The 21,126-nt window shown below is 51.4% G+C and overlaps 1 protein-coding gene across 1 annotated transcript in view; it reads right to left on the reverse strand.

The window, feature by feature from the left end:
- Positions 1-21,126, reverse strand: part of LOC144487305 (serine/threonine-protein kinase MRCK alpha-like) — a gene marked incomplete at its 3' end in the record, with an annotated part of 143,483 nt that overhangs the window by 34,017 nt on the left and 88,340 nt on the right. Inside the window, exons 17-22 of the mRNA XM_078205385.1 lie at positions 17,184-17,308; positions 16,870-16,975; positions 13,711-13,859; positions 11,062-11,150; positions 9,850-9,893; positions 4,390-4,506 (exon numbers count right to left, since the gene is read on the reverse strand). Coding sequence (XP_078061511.1) covers positions 4,390-4,506; positions 9,850-9,893; positions 11,062-11,150; positions 13,711-13,859; positions 16,870-16,975; positions 17,184-17,308 — 630 coding nt within the window. The remainder of the gene's footprint in view (positions 1-4,389; positions 4,507-9,849; positions 9,894-11,061; positions 11,151-13,710; positions 13,860-16,869; positions 16,976-17,183; positions 17,309-21,126) is intronic.

Genomic DNA, 21,126 nt, shown 5'->3' on the forward strand with positions numbered 1-21,126 from the left:
TGGAATCGGCTGCCGTCAGTGGTGGTGGAGGCAAACTCAATAGGGTCTTTTAAGAGACTCCTGGATGAGTACATGGGACTTAATAGGATGGAGGGTTATAGGTAGGCCTAAAAGGTAGGGATATGTTCGGCACAACTTGTGGGGCCGAAGGGCCTGTTTTTGTGCTGTAGTTTTTCTATGTTTCTATGAGAGAGACCAAGCCAGCCAAATGATAAATATGTAATCAGTAAATGCATTCATTTGAAAATAATTTGTATTTTTCACTTTAAATACCTTGCTATTAAATAATTAAAAGGCATAATTATGTTTTCAATTTTTTTGTGGCCACCCAAGGTCCTGTTTTGGTACGCACCTTTGTGAGACCTTTTGGTGTAACTTTTTAACAAGGGGCCTCCAAGCTTTATATCGCTTAGGGCCTCGCCAAGTCTAAATCCGGCACTGCCATCCTGACTTCGAAGCAGATCGGCCATTCCTTCACAGTCGCTGGGTCAAAATCCTGGAATTCCCTCCCGAACGGCATTGTGGGTCAACCCACAGCACGTGGACTGCAGCGATTCAAGATGGCAGCTCCCCACCACCTTCTCAAGGGGCAACTAGGGATGGGCAATAAATGCTGGCAGAGCCAGCGACGCCCATGTCCCACGAATGAATAAAAAACATCGTGGCTTGCTGGCACGGTCGCCAACAATGTCCATCACTTTGCTGATGATCAAGGATAGGCATTGGCCAAATTTGTCCTGCTGTTTTGCTTTCACACCTTCATTGTCAAGGCGATACACTGTGTACCCCCTTCCAAACCATGACAGAAACTCACCGAGGCTCTGTGGACAGCACCTACCCCATGCCCACACTATAGTTACGAAAGCTCACCAACGCCTCTACTTTCTCAGAAGACTAAGGAAATTTGGCATGTCAGCTACGACTCTCACCAACTTTTACAGATGCCCCATAGAAAGCATTCTTTCTGGTTGTATCACAGCTTGGTATGGGCTCCTGCTCTGCCCAAGACCGCAAGGAACTACAAAGAGTCGTGAATGTAGCCCAATCCATCACGCAAACCAACCTCCCATCCATTGACTCTGTGTACACTTCGCGCTGCCTCGGGGAAAAGCAGCCAGCATAATCAAGGACCCCCACACACCCCGGATATTCTCTCTTCCACCTTCTTCCATCGGGAAAAAGATACAAAAGTCTGAGGTCACGTACCGACCGACTCAAGAACAGCTTCTTCCCTGCTGCTGTCAGACTTTTGAATGGACCTACCTCGCATTAAGTTGATCTTTCTCTACACCCTAGCTGTGACTGTTAACACTACATTCTGCACTCTCTCTCTTCCTTCTCTATAGTAAGAAGTCTCACAACACCAGGTTAAAGTCCAACGGGTTTATTTGGTAGCATGAGGTTTTGGAGCGTTGCCCCTTCATCAGGTCAGGGGCGGCGCTCCGAAAGCTTGTGCTACCAAATAAACCCGTTGGACTTTAACCTGGTGTTGTGAGACTACTTAATGTGCCCCACCCCAGTCCAACGCCGGCAGCTCCACATCATTCCTTCTCTATGAACGGTATGCTTTGAATGCACAGCGCGCAAGAAACAATATTTTTCACTGTATCCCAATACATGTGACAATAATAAATCAAATCAAATTAAACATGAGAAAAACATGAGTAGTAACATGTATGGAAATACCACACCTTAACGGTTCCATCCCCCAGTCACACCCGCCACCTAACTTGGAAATGTATCAGCTGTTCCTTCACTATCGCTGTTTAAGTTTAAAGTTTATTTATTAGTGTAAATAATGTCTGTAACATTCATCTTGCTGGTGCTTCCAATGACACCGCTTTTATCGTTTGTGTTAAGCTGTAAAGTGTTCTAATCCCCCCCCTCACCTTAACAGTTACATAGAACATAGAACATTACAGCGCAGTACAGGCCCTTCGGCCCTCGATGTTGCGCCGACCAGTGAAACCAATCTAAAGCCCATCTAACCTACACTATTCCAATATCATCCATATGTTTATCCAATGACCATTTAAATGCCCTTAATGTTGACGAGTCCACTACTGCTGCAGGCAGGGCATTCCACGCCCTTACTACTCTCTGAGTAAAGAACCTACCTCTAACATCTGTCCTATATTGGCCTCTGGTATAGTACCAGAAGATTGGAGGTTAGCGAATGTTGTCCCATTGTTTAAGAAGGGGAACAGAGACTTCCCCGGGAATTATAGACCGGTGAGTCTCACTTCTGTTGTCGGCAAGATGTTGGAAAAAATTATAAGGGATAGGATTTATAGTTATTTGGAGAGTAATGAATTGATAGGTGATAGTCAGCATGGTTTTGTGGCAGGTAGGTCGTGCCTTACTAACCTTATTGAGTTTTTTGAGAAAGTGACCAAGGAGGTGGATGGGGGCAAGGCAGTGGACGTGGTATATATGGATTTTAGTAAGGCGTTTGATAAGGTTCACCATGGTAGGCTTCTGCAGAAAATGCAGATGTATGGGATTGGGGGTGATCTAGGAAATTGGATCAGGAATTGGCTAGCGGATAGGAAACAGAGGGTGGTGGTTGATAGTAAATATTCATCATGGAGTGCGGTTACAAGTGGTGTACCTCAGGGATCTGTTTTGGGGCCACTGCTGTTTGTAATATTTATTAATGATCTGGATGAGGGTATAGTTGGGTGGATTAGCAAATTTGCTGATGACACCAAAGTCGGTGGTGTGGTAGACAGTGAGGAAGGGTGTCGTAGTTTGCAGGAAGACTTAGACAGGTTGCAAAGTTGGGCCGAGAGGTGGCGGATGGAGTTTAATGCGGAGAAGTGTGAGGTAATTCACTTTGGTAGGAATAACAGATGTGTTGAGTATAGGGCTAACGGGAGGACTTTGAATAGTGTGGAGGAGCAGAGGGATCTAGGTGTATGTGTGCATAGATCCCTGAAAGTTGGGAATCAAGTAGATAAGGTTGTTAAGAAGGCATATGGTGTCTTGGCGTTTATTGGTAGGGGGATTGAATTTAGGAGTCGTAGCGTTATGTTGCAACTGTACACAACTCTGGTGCGGCCGCACTTGGAGTACTGTGTGCAGTTCTGGTCCCCACATTACAGGAAGGATGTGGAGGCTTTGGAGAGGGTGCAGAGGAGGTTTACCAGGATGTTGCCTGGTATGGAGGGGAGATCCTATGAGGAGAGGCTGAGGGATTTGGGATTGTTTTCGCTGGAAAGGCGGCGGCTAAGAGGGGATCTTATTGAAACATATAAGATGATTAGAGGTTTAGACAGGGTGGATAGTGATAGCCTTTTTCCTCTGATGGAGAAATCCAGCACGAGGGGGCATGGCTTTAAATTGAGGGGGGGTAGTTATAGAACCGATGTCAGGGGTAGGTTCTTTACCCAGAGGGTGGTGAGGGATTGGAATGCCCTGCCAGCATCAGTAGTAAATGCGCCTAGTTTGGGGGCGTTTAAGAGATCCGTAGATAGGTTCATGGACGAAAAGAAATTGGTTTAGGTTGGAGGGTCACAGTTTTTTTTTTTAACTGGTCGGTGCAACATCGTGGGCCGAAGGGCCTGTTCTGCGCTGTAATGTTCTATGTTCTATGTTCTATATCTCTCACCCCTCAAGTTAAAGCTATGTCCCCTCGTGCTAGCCATCACCATCCGAGGAAAAAGGCTAAGTTGAAAAAAAATTATAGTGTCACAGTAACACAGTGGGTTAGCACTGCTGCCTCACAGCGTCAGGGACCCGGGTTCGATTCCCGGCTTGGGTCACTGTCTGTGTGGAGTCTGCACGTTCTTCCCCCCGGGTCTGTGTGGGTTTCCTCCGGGTGCTCCGGTTTCCTCCCTCAGTTCAAAGATGTGTAGGTTAGGTGGATTGGCCATGATAAATTGCCCCTTAGTGTCAGGGGGACTAGCTAGGGTAAATGCATGGGGTTATGGGGATAGGGCCTGGGTGGGATTGTGGTCGGTGCAGACTCGACGGGCCGAATGGCCTCCTTCTGCACTGTAGGGATTTTGTGATTCTACAAGTAGGCTTACCATTAACGCTGCAATGAAGTTACTGTGAAAATCCCCTAGTCGCCACACTCCTGTTCAGGTCACACTGAGGGAGAATTTAGCACCCTAACCCGCACGTCTTTCGGACTGTGGGAGGAAACCGGAGCACCCGGAGGAAACCCACGCAGACACGGGGAGAACGCGCAGACTCCGCACAGACAGTGTCCTGAGCCGGGAATCGAACCCGGGTCCCTGGCGCTGTGAGGCAGCAGTGTTAACTCACTGCGCCACCCAGCGGTATCCGGTCTGAGAGACTCATCCTACGGTTGCGGCCTGCGAGTGGGCAGAAAGGCTCGGGAAGATTTGAGGAGGGGACGGTCTCTGCCCCCACTGTACTCACGTCTGTCACCTCACCGCTTCGGAGGGCCGGACTCGGGGGCTGAGATCCCACGCTTTCCAGGGACTTCTTGCTGTCCAGAGAGAGCCGCGACGCGGTGGGAAACTCCAGCGAGTCGAACTGTCGGACAACAACAACTTACATTTATACAGCACCTTTAACAGGGGCAGTATATCAAACACCGAGCCACATAAGGAGATATCAGAAACAGGAGACGTAGGTTTACCAGGCTGATTCCGGGGATGGCGGGGCTGAGGAGAGATTGACCAGGTTAGGATTGTTTTCGCTGGAGTTCAGACGAATGAGGGGGGAATCTCATAGAGACTTATAAAATTCTAACAGGACTAGACAGGGTAGATGCAGGGAGGATGTTCCCGATGGTGGGGGGAGTCCAGAACCAGGGGGTCACAGTCTGAGGATTCGGGGGAGACCATTTAGGACGGAGGAGACATTTCTTCACCCGGTGAGCCTGTGGAATTCATTCCCACAGGAAGTAGTTGATGCCAAAACATTGAATGTATTCGAGAGGCGGCTGGATAGAGCACTTGGGGCGAACGGGATCAAAGGTTATGGGGAGGAAGCAGGATTAGGCTATTGAGTTGGATGATCAGCCATGATGGTGATGAATGGGGGAGCAGGCTCGAGGGGCCGAATGGCCTCCTCCCGCTCCTATCTTCTTTGTTACTGTGTTTCTAAAAGCTCGGTCAAAATTTTCAAGGAGGATGGAGAGAGAGCGAGAGAGATGGAGGGATGTGGGAAGGGAATTCCCGAGCTTAGCCTCCACACACCCCCGCCACCCCCCCCGGCAAGCTGAAGGCACGGCTGCCAATGGTGGAGTGATATAAATCGAGGGATGGCCAATTGTGGGCGGCACGGTGGCACAGTGGGTTAGCACTGCTCCCTCACGGCGCCAGGGACCCGGGTTTGATTCCTGGCTTGGGGGTCACTATCTGCGCGGAGTTTGCACGTTCTCCCCCCGTGTCGGTGTGGGTTTCCTCCGGGTGCTCCGGTTTCCTCCCACACTCCAAAGATGTGCGGGTTAGGTGGATTGGCCGTGCTAAATTGCTCCTTCGCATTAGGGGGGTGTCAGGGGGATTCGTTGGGTAAATATGTGGGGTTACGGGGATAGAATCATAGAATAGGATCATACGGTGCAGAAGGAGGCCATTTGGCCCATCGAGTCTGCACCAACCACAATCCCACCCAGGTCCTATCCCCATAACCCCATGCATTTACCCTAGCTGGTCCCCCTGACACTAAGGGGCAATTTAGCACGGCCACTCCATTAACCTGCACTTCTTTGGACACTAAGGGGCAATTTAGCACGGCCAATCCACCTAACCTGCACTTCTTTGGACACTAAGGGGCAATTTAGCACGGCCAATCCACCTAACCTGCACATCTTTGGAGTGTGGGAGGAAACCGGAGCACCCGGAGGAAACCCACGCAGACACGGGGAGAATGTGCAGACTCCGCACAGACAGTGACCCAAGCCGGGAATCGAACCCAGGTCCCTGGAGCCACTGTGCTGCCCTGGACAATTGGGCCTGGGTGGTATTGTGGTCGGTGCAGGCTTTATGGGCCGAATGGCCTCATTTTGTACTGTCGGGATTCTATTCTCTATATGTGGGGTTAGGGGGATAGGGCCTGGGTGGGATTGTTGTCAGTGCAGGCTCGATGGGCTGAATGGCCTCCTTCTGCACTGTAGGGATTGTATGATTCTAAGAGGGCGGAATTGGAGGAGCCCGGAGGTTGTAGAGGGTTGTGGGTCTGGAAAAGATTGCAGAGCTGAGGAGGGAGTGAGGCATTGAAAAGACTGGGAAACAAGGGCAAGAATGGTTTGCCTGACAAGCGACCAATGAGGGCCAGCGAGCACGGCGGGGCGGGGGTGGGGAGTGAGGGGGGGGGGCGGTGTTGGGTTGAGGGGGGAAGGCGGTGATAGTCGAACAGGACCTAATTCGAGTCAGGAAACAAGCAGCAGAGTTCAGCTGTACCGTACCACTCCGACACACACCATCCTATGAGGCTCACGTTAGCCTTCAAGGCAATCTAAATTGGTGCAAGTTACAGGATAATTGTATTAAATTCTGACCAACCCTGGAGTAACTATGTTCTGTCCTGGGCACCGCACCTCAGGAAGGAATGTACCGGCCTTTAGACTCATTGATTTAGATCGGGGAGGCGATGGCCTAGTGGTATTATCACTAGACTACTAATCCAGAAACTCAGCTAATGTTCTGGGGGACCCGGGTTCGAATCCCGCCACGGCAGATGGTGGAATTTGAATTCAATCAAAAAATATCTGGAATTAAGAATCTACTGATGACCCATTGTCGGAAAAACCCATCTGGTTCCCTTTAGGGAAGGAAATCTGCCGTCCTTACCCCGGTCTGGCCTACATGTGACTCCAGAGCCACAGCAATGTGGTTGACTCTCAACTGCCCTCCAAGGGGCAACTAGGGATGGGCAATAAATGCTGGGCCCAGCCAGCGACGCCCATGTCCCAGGAATGAGTTAAAAGAAAATCACCAGGAGTCAATCACGTGACTGTATGTAGAGACTGGCCTTGTGTTCCCTCAAAGTTAGAAAATTGAGGGGTTTTAAAGTTTATTTATTAGTGTCACAAGTCGGCTTACATTAACACTGCAATGGAATTACTGTGAAAAACAATTTAGCATGGCCAATCCCCCTAACCTGCACATCTTTGGACACTAAGGGGCAATTTAGCACGGCCAATTCACCGAACCTGCACATCTTTGGACACTAAGGGGCAATTTAGCACGGCCAATCCCCCTAACCTGCACATCTTTGGACACTAAGGGGCAATTTAGCACGGCCAATTCACCTAACCTGCACATCTTTGGACACTAAGGGACAATTTAGCATGGCTAATCCACCGAACCTGCACATCTTTGGAGACTAAGGGGCAATTTAGCACGGCCAATCCACCTAACCTACACATCTTTGGACACTAAGGGGCAATTTAGCATAGCCAATCCACCCAACCTGCACATCTTTGGACACTAAGGGGCAATTTAGCATGGCCAATCCCCCTAACCTGCACATCTTTGGACACTAAGGGGCAATTTAGCACGGCCAATTCACCGAACCTGCACATCTTTGGACACTAAGGGACAATTTAGCATGGCCAATCCACCGAACCTGCACATCTTTGGAGACTAAGGGGCAATTTAGCACGGCCAATCCACCTAACCTGCACATCTTTGGACACTAAGGGGCAATTTAGCATGGCCAATCCACCTAACCTGCACATCTTTGGACACTAAGGGGCAATTTAGCACGGCCAATTCACCGAACCTGCACATCTTTGGACACTAAGGGGCAATTTAGCACGGCCAATTCACCGAACCTGCACATCTTTGGACACTAAGGGGCAATTTAGCACGGCCAATCCCCCTAACCTGCACATCTTTGGACACTAAGGGGCAATTTAGCACGGCCAATTCACCGAACCTGCACATCTTTGGACACTAAGGGACAATTTAGCATGGCCAATCCACCGAACCTGCACATCTTTGGAGACTAAGGGGCAATTTAGCACGGCCAATCCCCCTAACCTGCACATCTTTGGACACTAAGGGGCAATTTAGCACGGCCAATTCACCGAACCTGCACATCTTTGGACACTAAGGGGCAATTTAGCACGGCCAATCCACCTAACCTGCACATCTTTGGACACTAAGGGGCAATTTAGCATGGCCAATCCACCTAACCTGCACATCTTTGGACACTAAGGGGCAATTTAGCACGGCCAATTCACTGAACCTGCACATCTTTGGACACTAAGGGGCAATTTAGCACGGCCAATTCACCGAACCTGCACATCTTTGGACACTAAGGGACAATTTAGCATGGCCAATCCACCGAACCTGCACATCTTTGGAGACTAAGGGGCAATTTAGCACGGCCAATCCCCCTAACCTGCACATCTTTGGACACTAAGGGGCAATTTAGCACGGCCAATTCACCGAACCTGCACATCTTTGGACACTAAGGGACAATTTAGCATGGCCAATCCACCGAACCTGCACATCTTTGGAGACTATGGGGCAATTTAGCACGGCCAATCCACCTAACCTACACATCTTTGGACACTAAGGGGCAATTTAGCATGGCCAATCCACCTAACCTGCACATCTTTGGACACTAAGGGGCAATTTAGCATGGCCAATCCACCCAACCTGCACATCTTTGGACACTAAGGGGCAATTTAGCATGGCCAATCCACCCAACCTGCACATCTTTGGACACTAAGGGGCAATTTAGCATGGCCAATCCACCTAACCTGCACATCTTTAGACACTAAGGGGCAATTTAGCATGGCCAATCCACCTAACCTGCACATCTTTAGACACTAAGGGGCAATTTAGCACGGCCAATCCACCTAACCTGCACATCTTTAGGCACTAAGGGGCAATTTAGCACGGCCAATCCACCTAACCTGCACATCTTTAGACACTAAGGGGCAATTTAGCACGGCCAATCCACCTAACCTGCACATCTTTAGACACTAAGGGGCAATTTAGCACGGCCAATCCACCTAACCTGCACATCTTTAGACACTAAGGGGCAATTTAGCACGGCCAATCCACCTAACCCGCACATCTTTTGGACTATGGGAGGGATTCCAGGGATCATTCTTGTGAACCTCCTCTGGACCCTTTCCAAGGCCAGAATTTATTAGTGTCACAAGTAGGCTTACATTAACACTGCAATGAAGTTACTGTGAAAATCCCCCAGTCACCACAATCCGGTGCCTGTTCGGGGTAACACTAAGGGAGAATTTAGCACCCTAACCAGCATGTCTTTCGGACTGTGGGAGGAAACCGGAGCACCCGGAGGAAACCCACGCAGACACGGGGAGAACGTGCAGACTCCACACAGACAGTGACCCGAGCCGGGAATCGAATCTGGGTCCCTCAAGTTGTGAGGCAGCAGTGTGAACCCACTGTGCCACCTGGCGGCATAGTGGCAGGGCGGGCATGGTTGGCACAGTGGGTTAGCACTGCTGTCTCACAGCACCAGGGACCCGGGTTCAATTCCTGGCTCGGGTCACTGTCTGTGCGGAGTCTGCACGTTCTCCCCGTGTCTGCGTGGGTTTCCTCCGGGTGCTCCGGTTTCCTCCCACAATCCGAAAGACGTGCTGGTTAGGGTGCTGAATTCTCCCTCAGTGTTACCCGAACAGGAGTGTGGCGACTAGGGAATTTTCACAGTAACTTCATTGCAGTGTTAATGTGTGCCGATTTGTGACACTGATAAAATAAACTTAGAAACTTAAACTTAAAACCGTGCCACCCACTGGCTTCCACCTCTGTTAAAGCAGGGGGGGGCGCTGTGCGAGGTTCTAAAAGCCCGGGGAACAAGGGCAGAAAGGGAAGCAAGATAATATCAGTGAGAGGGCGGGTTGGAGTCAGGAGAAGACATTCACAGTTTGCTACTCACCGAAAGCGGAGACAGAAACGAGAAGAAGGAGTCTTGGCGCAGACCTGAGGAGGAATCAAAGTTTCGAACCTGGTTTAATATCCGCAGCCCTTTCAACACCAAATCGCCATCGAGTGACCCACGCGTAACCGAGACACTCCCTTCTCCAACCTCCACTGGCTACGTACACAAGCTACACTGCGGGGAGACACAGGCCATTCTGCCACCTCACCCCCTGCTAGTGTCTATCCTCACCTGTCTACTCTGCTCTCTATCACTCCCTTCACCTCCCTTCCTTAACCATTAACCATCCTCCAGAGCTTGGTACGGCTTCCTTAACCATTAACCATTCTTTCTGGTTGTATCACAGCTTGGTATGGGGCTCGTGCTCTGCCCAAGACCGCAAGGAACTACAAAAGGTCATGAATGTAGCCCAATCCATCACGCAAACCAACCTCCCATCCATTGACTCTGTCTACACTTCCCACTGCCTCGGGGAAAAGCAGCCAGCATAATCAAGGACCCTACGCATCCCGACATTCTCTCTTCCATCGGGAAAAAGATACAAAAGTTTGAGGTCACGTACCAACCAACTCAAGAACAGCTTCTTCCCTGCTGCCGTCAGACTTTTGAATGGACCTATTATTTATTAGTGTCATAAGTTAGGCTTACATTAACACTTCAATGAAGTTACTGTGAAAATCCCCTAGTCGCCACACTCCGGCACCTGTTCGGGTTACACTGAGGGAGGATTTAGCACCCTCACCAGCACGTCTTTCGGACTGTGTGAGGAAACCGGAGCACTCGGAGGAAACCCACGCAGACACGGGGAGAACGTGCAGACTCCGCACAGACAGTGACCCGAGCCGGGAATCGAACCCGGGTCCCTGGTGCCGTGAGGCAGCAGTGCTAACCCACTGTGCCACTGTGTTAAGAGGTGGATTGTTCATGTGGGGAGCTGCTACAATGGGCTGAATAGCTTCCTTGTGCGCTGTAATTCTGTGACATGTTTCCTGCCTCACTCACTAGATCGAAGAGTGTGTTCCTCAGCCCCGCCTCCCCAAATCCGTACTTATCCACCCCTCTTCACCCAGGAGGTGAGAGTGGGTGAAGGGCGGAATCCCAGCTGGCACAAGTCTGATGCCCAACTCAAGGTTCCGAGGCAGACACTCCCTGTTGCCCAGTGGTTGCCAGCCTGCGCCCCCCCCTGGCGAAAGCAGGTACTGTTCTTACCTTTTCGCACCTTGGTCTGTGCTTCCTCCTTCAGCTTCTCAACTTCCAACTTGAGAGATTCGTTCTGCTTCTCCAGTTCTTGTAGCTTGCTGCAGAGAAAAGAGAGAGACACACATGACAGGTCAGTGATATAGTATTGTACTGTCCCCCGTCAAACACTCCCAGGACAGGTACAGCACGGGGTTAGATACAGAGTAAAGCTCCCTCTACACTGTCCCCCGTCAAACACTCCCAGGACAGGGTACAGCACGGGGTTAGATCAGAGTAAAGCTCCCTCTACACTGTCCCCATCAAACACTCCCAGGACAGGTACAGCACGGGGTTAGATACAGAGTAAAGCTCCCTCTACACTGTCCCCCAAAAAACACTCCCAGGACAGGTACAGCACGGGGTTAGATACAGAGTAAAGCTCCCTCTACACTGTCCCCCATCAAACACTCCCAGGACAGGTACAGCACGGGGTTAGATACAGAGTAAAGCTCCCTCCACACTGTCCCCCGTCAAACACTCCCAGGACAGGTACAGCACGGGGTTAGATACAGAGTAAAGCTCCCTCCACACTGTCCCCCGTCAAACACTCCCAGGACAGGTACAGCACGGGGTTAGATACAGAGTAAAGCTCCCTCTACACTGTCCCCATCAAACACTCCCAGGACAGGGACAGCACGGGGTTAGATACAGAGTAAAGCTCCCTCTACACTGTCTCCCATCAAACACTCCCAGGACAGGTACAGCACGGGGTTAGATACAGAGTAAAGCTCCCTCTACACTGTCCCCCATCAAACACTCCCAGGACAGGTACAGCACGGGGTTAGATACAGAGTAAAGCTCCCTCTACACTGCCCCCATCAAACACTCCCAGGACAGGTACAGCACGGGGTTAGATACAGAGTAAAGCTCCCTCTACACTGTCCCCCATCAAACACTCCCAGGACAGGTACAGCACGGGGTTAGATACAGAGTAAAGCTCCCTCTACACTGTCCCCCATCAAACACTCCCAGGACAGGTACAGCACGGGGTTAGATACAGAGTAAAGCTCCCTCTACACTGTCCCCCATCAAACACTCCCAGGACAGGTACAGCACGGGGTTAGATACAGAGTAAAGCTCCCTCTACACTGTCCCCCATCAAACACTCCCAGGACAGGTACAGCACGGGGTTAGATACAGAGTAAAGCTCCCTCTACACTGTCCCCATCAAACACTCCCAGGACAGGTACAGCACGGGGTTAGATACAGAGTAAAGCTCCCTCTACACTGTCCCCATCAAACACTCCCAGGACAGGTACAGCACGGGGTTAGATACAGAGTAAAGCTCCCTCTACACTGTCCCCCAAAAAACACTCCCAGGACAGGTACAGCACGGGGTTAGATACAGAGTAAAGCTCCCTCTACACTGTCCCCCATCAAACACTCCCAGGACAGGTACAGCACGGGGTTAGATACAGAGTAAAGCTCCCTCCACACTGTCCCCCGTCAAACACTCCCAGGACAGGTACAGCACGGGGTTAGATACAGAGTAAAGCTCCCTCCACACTGTCCCCCGTCAAACACTCCCAGGACAGGTACAGCACGGGGTTAGATACAGAGTAAAGCTCCCTCTACACTGTCCCCATCAAACACTCCCAGGACAGGTACAGCACGGGGTTAGATACAGAGTAAAGCTCCCTCTACACTGTTCCCCCATCAAACACTCCCAGGACAGGTACAGCACGGGGTTAGATACAGAGTAAAGCTCCCTCTACACTGTCCCCCATCAAACACTCCCAGGACAGGTACAGCACGGGGTTAGATACAGAGTAAAGCTCCCTCTACACTGTCCCCCGTCAAACACTCCCGGGGCGGCACGGTAGCACAGTGGTTAGCACTGCTGCTTCACAGCTCCAGGGTCCCGGGTTCGATTCCCGGCTCGGGAAACTGTCTGTGTGGAGTTTGCACATTCTCCTCGTGTCTGCGTGGGTTTCCTCCGGGTGCTCCGGTTTCCTCCCACAGTCCAAAGATGTGCGGGTTAGGTTGATTGGCCAGGTTAAAAATTGCCCCTTAGAGTCCTGGGATACGTAGGTTAGAGGGATTAGCGGGTAAAAAAAGGGACTAGCGGGTAGGGCCTGGGTGGGATTGTGGTCGGTGCAGACTCGATGGGCCGAATGGCCTCCTTCTGCACTGTAGGGTTTCTATGATTTCTAGGACAGGTACAGCATGGGGTTAGATACAGAGTAAAGCTCCCTCTACACTGTCCCCATCAAACACTCCCAGGACAGGTACAGCACGGGGTTAGATACAGAGTAAAGCTCCCTCTACACTGTCCCCCATCAAACACTCCCAGGACAGGTACAGCACGGGGTTAGATACAGAGTAAAGCTCCCTCTACACTGTCCCCCAGCAAACACTCCCAGGACAGGTACAGTACGGGGTTAGATACAGAGTAAAGCTCCCTCTACACTGTCCCCCTCATCAAACACTCCCAGGACAGGTACAGCACGGGGTTAGATACAGAGTAAAGCTCCCTGTACACTGTCCCCCAGGACAGTTACGGGGTTAGATGCGATGTGCTGAGCTGGCTGTGGTGACCCTGCCCAGAGTGAGACAGCACCCACATTTCGCTGTGTGGAGTGGGTTGTGTTCCCTCCCCCTCTGCCCGCACTCCTTTACCATTCTGTGGCCAGGTTCGTGGCCTTGGCCTCATTGAGCTGTTCCTGCAGTGATTGCTTTGCCCGGAGCTCGGCCTCCAACGCCGACTGTAACTCCAGCTTGGCCGAGGCTTCCAGTTTCTGAAGTCTACGGGTCTTCCAGTGAGTGTCCTGCACCAACAGAGAGGGAGAGAGAGAGAGAGTTTGAGAATGTCCTTTCCGCTCCCACTCTAAAAACCTTCCTAATCTTTCAACTTTCCTCAGGTTCTGGGGTTGATATCAGAGAGTCACAGGGCAGCACGGTGGCACAGTGGGTTAGCACTGTTGCCTCACAGCGCCAGGGACCCGGGTTCGACTCCTGGCTTGGGTCACCAACTGCACTTCCTCCCCGTGTCTGCGTGGGTTTCCTCCGGATGCTCCGGTTTCCTCCCACAGTGTCCAAAGATCTGTGGGTTAGGGTGATTGCTAAATTACCCCTCAGTGCACGGTGGCACAGTGGGTTAGCGCGGCTGCCTCACAGCGCCAGGGACCCGGGTTCGATTCCCGGCTTGGGTCACTGTCTGTGCGGAGTCTGCACGTTCTCCCCCGTATCCCTCAATCCCACCCACCCACATTCTCCCCGTATCCCTCAATCCCACATTCTCCCCGTATCCCTCAATCCCACATTCTCCCCGTATCCCTCAATCCCACCCACATTCTCCCCGTATCCCTCAATCCCACCCACCCACATTCTCCCCGTATCCCTCAATCCCACCCACATTCTCCCCGTATCCCTCAATCCCACCCACCCACATTCTGCCCGTATCCCTCAATCCCACCCACATTCTCCCGTATCCCTCAATCCCACCCACCCACATTCTCCCCGTATCCCTCAATCCCACCCACATTCTCCCTGTATCCCTCAATCCCACCCACCCACATTCTCCCTGTATCCATCAATCCCACCCACCCACATTCTCCCTGTATCCCTCAATCCCACCCACCCACATTCTCCCCGTATCCCTCAATCCCACCCACATTCTCCCCGTATCCCTCAATCCCACCCACCCACATTCTCCGTATCCATCAATCCCACCCACCCACATTCTCCCTGTATCCCTCAATCCCACCCACCCAAATTCTCCCCGTATCCCTCAATCCCACCCACATTCTCCCCGTATCCCTCAATCCCACCCACATTCTCCCCGTATCCCTCAATCCCACCCACCCACATTCTCCCTGTATCCATCAATCCCACCCACCCACATTCTCCCTGTATCCCTCAATCCCACCCACCCACATTCTCCCTGTATCCCTCAATCCCACCCACCCACATTCTCCCCGTATCCCTCAATCCCACCCACATTCTCCCTGTATCCCACAATCCCACCCACCCACATTCTCCCTGTATCCATCAATCCCACCCACCCACATTCTTCCTGTATCCCTCAATCCCACCCACCCAAATTCTCCCCGTATCCCTCAATCCCACCCACATTCTCCCCGTATCCCTCAATCCCACCCACCCACATTCTCCCTGTATCCATCAATCCCACCCACCCACATTCTCCCTGTATCCCTCAATCCCACCCACCCACATTCTCCCTGTATCCCTCAATCCCACCCACATTCTCCCGTATCCCTCAATCCCATCCACATTCTCCCTGTATCCCTCAATCCCACATTCTCCCGTATCCCTCAATCCCACCCACCCACATTCTCCCCGTATCCCTCAATCCCACATTCTCCCGTATCCCTCAATCCCACCCACCCACATTCTCCCCGTATCCCTCAATCCCACATTCTCCCGTATCCCTCAATCCCACCCACCCACATTCTCCCCGTATCCCTCAATCCCACATTCTCCCGTATCCCTCAATCCCACCCACCCACATTCTCCCCGTATCCCTCAATCCCACATTCTCCCGTATCCCTCAATCCCACCCACACACATTCTCCCGGTATCCCTCAATCCCACCCACCCACACTCTCCCGTATCCCTCAATCCCACTGTAAGGATTAATAATCACACAAATTTAAAAAGCATAGAGGCTGAAAAACAAAGATCTTCTTATAAGAGGCTTCACAGACAGACACCTAGGCCCTTCGCCTGGCAAAGCATATAAATCAGATGTCTGTAACTCGCAAACTGGATCCACAGATACAGGAACGAGCTGTACTATGAGGTTTTTATTCTGATTGGATATTATAATGTAGCAAGCGTAAAGTGGTTGTGATTGCTTGATGCTAATTACTTGTAATCGATTTTGAAAACTTTAATTGCCTTTGTATCCGGGACGACGCCACTCTGGCTCGTTACAGGGATGTGAACTGTAGCTTTCCAGCGTCCTTGCGATAGTTTGTGTTAAAACACCTGCTTACGAAAACCCTGTTACTTGTCTGGTGACTTGAAAGGTACAGTTGTGATCAATTAAATGGCTGACTTCAAAGCCCGCAAAGCCTGTGGGCAGCACAATGGCACAGTGATTAGCACTGCTGCCTCACAGCGCCAGGGACTCGGGTTCGATTCCCGGCTTGGGTCACTGTCTGTGCGGAGTTTGCACATTCTCCCCATGTCTGCGTGGGTTTCCTCGCACAGTCTGAAAGATGTGTAGGTTAGGTGGATTGGCCATGCTAAATTGCCCCTTAGTGTCCAAAGATGTGCGGGTTAGGTGGATTGGCCATGCTAAATTCCCCCTTAGTGTCCAAAGATGTGTGGATTAGGGGGATTGGCCATGCTAAATTGCCCTTAGTGTCCAAAGATGTGTAGGTTAGGTGGATTGGCCATGGTAAATTGCCACATAGTGTCCAAAGATGTGCGGATTAGGGGGATTGGCCATGCTAAATTGCCCTTAGTGTCCAAAGATGTGTAAGTTAGGTGGATTGGCCATGCTAAATTGACCCTAGCGTCAGGGGGATTAGCAGGGTAAATATGTGGGGTTATGGGAACAGAGTTTGGGTGGGATTGTGGTCGGTGCAGGCTCGATGGGCTGAATAGCCTCCCTCTGTACTGTAGGGATTCTATGATGAACGCCACACACCGGCATTCTCCCCTCATCCCTCAATCCTGCCTTCTCCCCATTCCGCATCCCCAAATCCACCTCCCGGTCGTGGGCTTTGCAAGTCGCTTCACCGCCCCATTTCCAGGGTTGGGGTGTCCCTAAAAAAAAAAATCCACCACAAAAGCAGTCCGAAGCCTCACCGTCGTCTTGACGTTGCTGCTCAGATTTTTCAACGAGTCCAGTTCATCCGTCATCTTGGTGGCCAGAGATTGCAGATAGCCACGTGCTTCCTTCTCTTCGCTCACCCTGTTAACAGGAGCATCCAGAACATTCCATTAGCTCTCTGACTCCAAGGGACCCAAGCCGATCTCATCCCGGGTGGTCCAGAATCCCGCACTCTGAGATCACATCCTCCCCGTGTTCCACAATCCTTACCCAGCATCTCCCCGTATCCCTCAATCTTTACCCACCATCTCCTCGTATCCACTCCCCACCCCCAATCACAATGCCTTACCACTGGATAAGTTCCGCAATTTGGACATCCCACTGTGTCACAGTCTCTCTCCGGCCCTTGAGTGTCCGCATCTCTTCCTCCAGCTGTTTCTTGGTGGTCTGCAGCCTGTCCAGCTGTTCCGTGAGCTACGAGAGGTCAGAGGTCACAGGTCAGATCCAGATGAAGCCCTCCTCCGAATGTCCTCGTCCTCCCCTACCCCCGGACAAAAGGACCCCCCCCCCCACTCCCACCCCCCCCTCCCCCCCCCCTCCCCCACCCCCCCTCCCCCACCCCCCCCCCCCCCCACCCCCACCCCCCCCACCCCACCCCCCCCCCACCCCCACCCCCCCCCACCCCCCCTCCCCCACCCCCCCCCCCACCCCCCCCTCCCCCACCCCCCCCCCCCCCCACCCCCCCTTCAGGGCTACAGCTTTGAATCTCACTTCAGAGGCTTGAAGGCCCAACTGGATCTCCCAGTTCCAAGGGCTGCCAGAAGTGTCATCTTTCACATGTAACGTTCAAGTGAGGTCCCCTTCCCGCCCTCTCAGGAGGGCCGCCAAGAGTTGGCAGAAGAACGGGAGTTTTCCCTGGTGTCCTATGAAAAAAAGGGATAGGGGGATGTGAGGAAAAGGTGGGGAGGTGGATTTGAGACCAGGGAGAGATCAGCCCTGATCTGATTGAATGGCGGGGCAGGCTCGAAGGGGCTGAATTTGCCCAGTTCTGCTCCTAATTCCGACATCCCGCTCTATCCAAGGCCGCAAGAAGCTACAAAGGAGTGTGAATGTAGCCCAATCCATCACGCAAACCAGCCTCCCATCTATCAACTCCGTCTACACTTCCCGCTGCCTCGGGGAAAAGCAGTCAGCATAATCAATGACCCCCACGCACCCCGGACATTCTCTTTTCCACCTTCTTCCTTCAGGAAAAGGACATAAAAGTCTGAGGTCACGCACCGACCGACTCAAGAGCAGCTTCTTCCCTGCTGCTGTCAGACCTTTGAATGGACCTACCTCGCATTAAGTTGATCTTTCTCTACACCCTAGCTGTGACGGTAACACTACATTCTGCACTCTCTCCTTTCCTTCACTATGAACAGTATGCTTTGTCTGTATAGCGCGCAAGAAACAATACTGTATACTAATACATAGAATCCCTACGGTGCTGAAGGAGACCATTCGGCCCATCGAGACTGCGCCAACCACAATCCCACCCAGGCCCTATCCCCATAACCCTACTTATTTACCCTACTAACCCCATGTGACAATAATAAATCAAATCAAATCAAATCCTGGGGCAATATTTATCGTTATAAACCATTATCGTAGAAAACGTCAGACGATCTGGGTCATTATCACATTGCAGTTTGTTTTCTCTTGGTCACTGTTCCGTGGGATGTGTGGGAACCTCACTGGACAAGGCCTTGCATTAATTACCCATCCCTAATTGCCCCTTGAACTGAGTGTCTTGCTCGGCCATTTCAGAAAAGGGCAGTTGAGAGTCAACCACATTGCTGTGGGGTCTGGAGCCTCATGTAGGCCAGACTGGGTAAGGGCGGCAGATTTCCTTCCCTGAAGGGCATTAGTGAACGCAGACGGATTCTCACAGTGGCACAGTGGTTAGCACTGCTGCCTCACAGCGCCAGGGACCCGGGTTCAAATCCAGTCATTGTCTGTGTGGAGTTTGCACGTTCTCCCCGTGTCTGCGTGGGTTTCCTCCGGGTGCTCCGGTTTCCTCCCACAGTCCGAAAGACGTGCGGGTTAGGGTGCATTGGCCGTGCTAAACTCTCCCTCAGTGTACCCGAACAGGCGCCGGAGTGTGGCGACTAGGGGATTTTCACAGTAACTTCATTGCAGTGTTAATGTAAGCCTTACTTGTGACACTAATAAATAAACTTAATCTTTTTACAACAATGGATTTGTTACGGTCAAAGCTTTGACAAAGAGTCAAAGTTAATTTATTAGTGTCACAAGCAGGCTTACATTAACACTGCAATGAAGCTACTGTAAAAATCCCCTAGTTGCCACGGTCCGGCGCCTGTTCGGGTTACACTGAGGGAGAATTTAGCACCCTAACCTGCACGTCTTTCGGACTGTGGGAGGAAACCGGAGCACCCGGAGGAAACCCACGCAGACACGGGGAGAACGCGCAGACTCCATAAACAGTGGCCCAAGCCGGGAATCGAACCCAGGTCCCTGGCGCTGTGAGGCAGCAGCGCTAACCCACTGTGCCACCGTGCAGCCCCATCGTCTGGACTGGAAACGTCAGCTCTTTTCTCTCCATACAGATGCTTCCAGACCTGCTGAGATTTTCCAGCATTTTCTGTTTTGGTTTCAGATTCCAGCATCCGCAGTGATTTGCTTTTAGACAATACTTTTCACTGTGTACCAATACATAGAAACATAGAAAAACTACAGCACAATACAGGCCCTTCAGCCCACAAAGTTGTGCCGAACATGTCCCTACCTTAGCGATTACTAGGCCTCTATCTGACTAAGTTCCATGTACTTATTTAAAAGTCTCTTAAAAGACCCGATCGAATCCGTCTCCACCACCATTGCTGGCAGCCCATTCCACGCACCCACCACCCTCTGAGTGAAAAACTTACCCCTGACATCTCCTCTGTACCTACTCCCCAGCACCTTAAACCTGTGTCCTCTTGTGGCAACCATTTCAGCCCTGGGAAAAAGCCTCTGAGAATCCACTCGATCAATACCTCTCAACATCTTATACACCTCTATCAGGTCACCTCTCATCCTTCACCTCTCCAAGGAGAAAAGGACGAGCTCCCTCAACCTATCCTCATAAGGCATGCCCCCCAACCCAGGCAACATCCTTGCAAATAATACGTGTGACAATAATAAATCAAATAGAATTTTTTTTTAAAGAGCTACAAGGAGAGGTTGGAGAAACTCGGTTTGTTCTCACTGGAACGACGGAGGTTGAGGGGCGACCTGATAGAAGTCTACAAGATTATGAGGGGCATGGACAGAGTGGATAGTCAGAACCTTTTTCCAGGGTGGAAGAGTCAAATACCCCGGGGGGCACAGGTTTAAGGTGTGAGGGGCAAGGTTTAGAGGATTTGATTTTGATCTGATTTATTATTGACACATGTATTGGGATACAGTGAAAAGTATTGTTTCTTGCGCGCTATACAGACAAAGCATACCGTTCATAGAGAAGGAAAGGAGAGGGTGCAGAATGTAGTGTTACAGTCACAGCTAGGGTGTAGAGAAAGATCAACTTAATGCGAGGTAGGTCATTCAAAAGTCTGATAGCAGCAGGGAAGAAGCTGTTCTTGAGTCGGTCGGTACGTGACCTCAGACTTTTGTATCTTTTTCCCGATGGATGAAGGTGGAAGAGAGAATGTCCGGGGCGCGTGGGGTCCTTAATTATGCCGGCTGCTTTTCCCCGAGGCAGCGGGAAGTGTAGACGGAGTCAATGGATGGGAGGCTGGTTTGGCTGATGGGACTGGGCTACATTCACGACCTTTTGTAGTTCCTTGCGGTCTTGGGCAGAGCAGGAGCCCCATACCAAGCTGTGATACAACCAGATGTACGAGGCAAGTTTTTTACACAGAGGGTGGTGAATGTCTGGAACACGCTGCCCGGGGAGGTGGTGGGAGCGGGTACGATAGCGGCATTTAAGGGGCAACTAGACAAATACATGAATAGGATGGGAATGGAAGGATAGGGGGTCCGTCAGTGCAGACGGTTTTAGTTTAGGCAAGCATCATGATCGGCGCAGGCTTAGTACATAGAAAAGCTACAGCACAAACCGGCCCTTCGGCCCACAAGTTGCGCCGAACATGTCCCTACCTACTAGGCTGACCGATAACCCTCTATCTTACTAACTTCCATGAACTTATCCAAAAGTCTCTCAAAAGACCCTATCGAATCCGCCTCCACCATCACTGACGGCAGCCGATTCCACACACCCACGACCCACTGAGTGAAAAACTTACCCC

Source organism: Mustelus asterias, unplaced genomic scaffold (genome assembly GCF_964213995.1).
Source record: "Mustelus asterias unplaced genomic scaffold, sMusAst1.hap1.1 HAP1_SCAFFOLD_723, whole genome shotgun sequence".
Taxonomy (NCBI): Eukaryota; Metazoa; Chordata; class Chondrichthyes; order Carcharhiniformes; family Triakidae; genus Mustelus; species Mustelus asterias.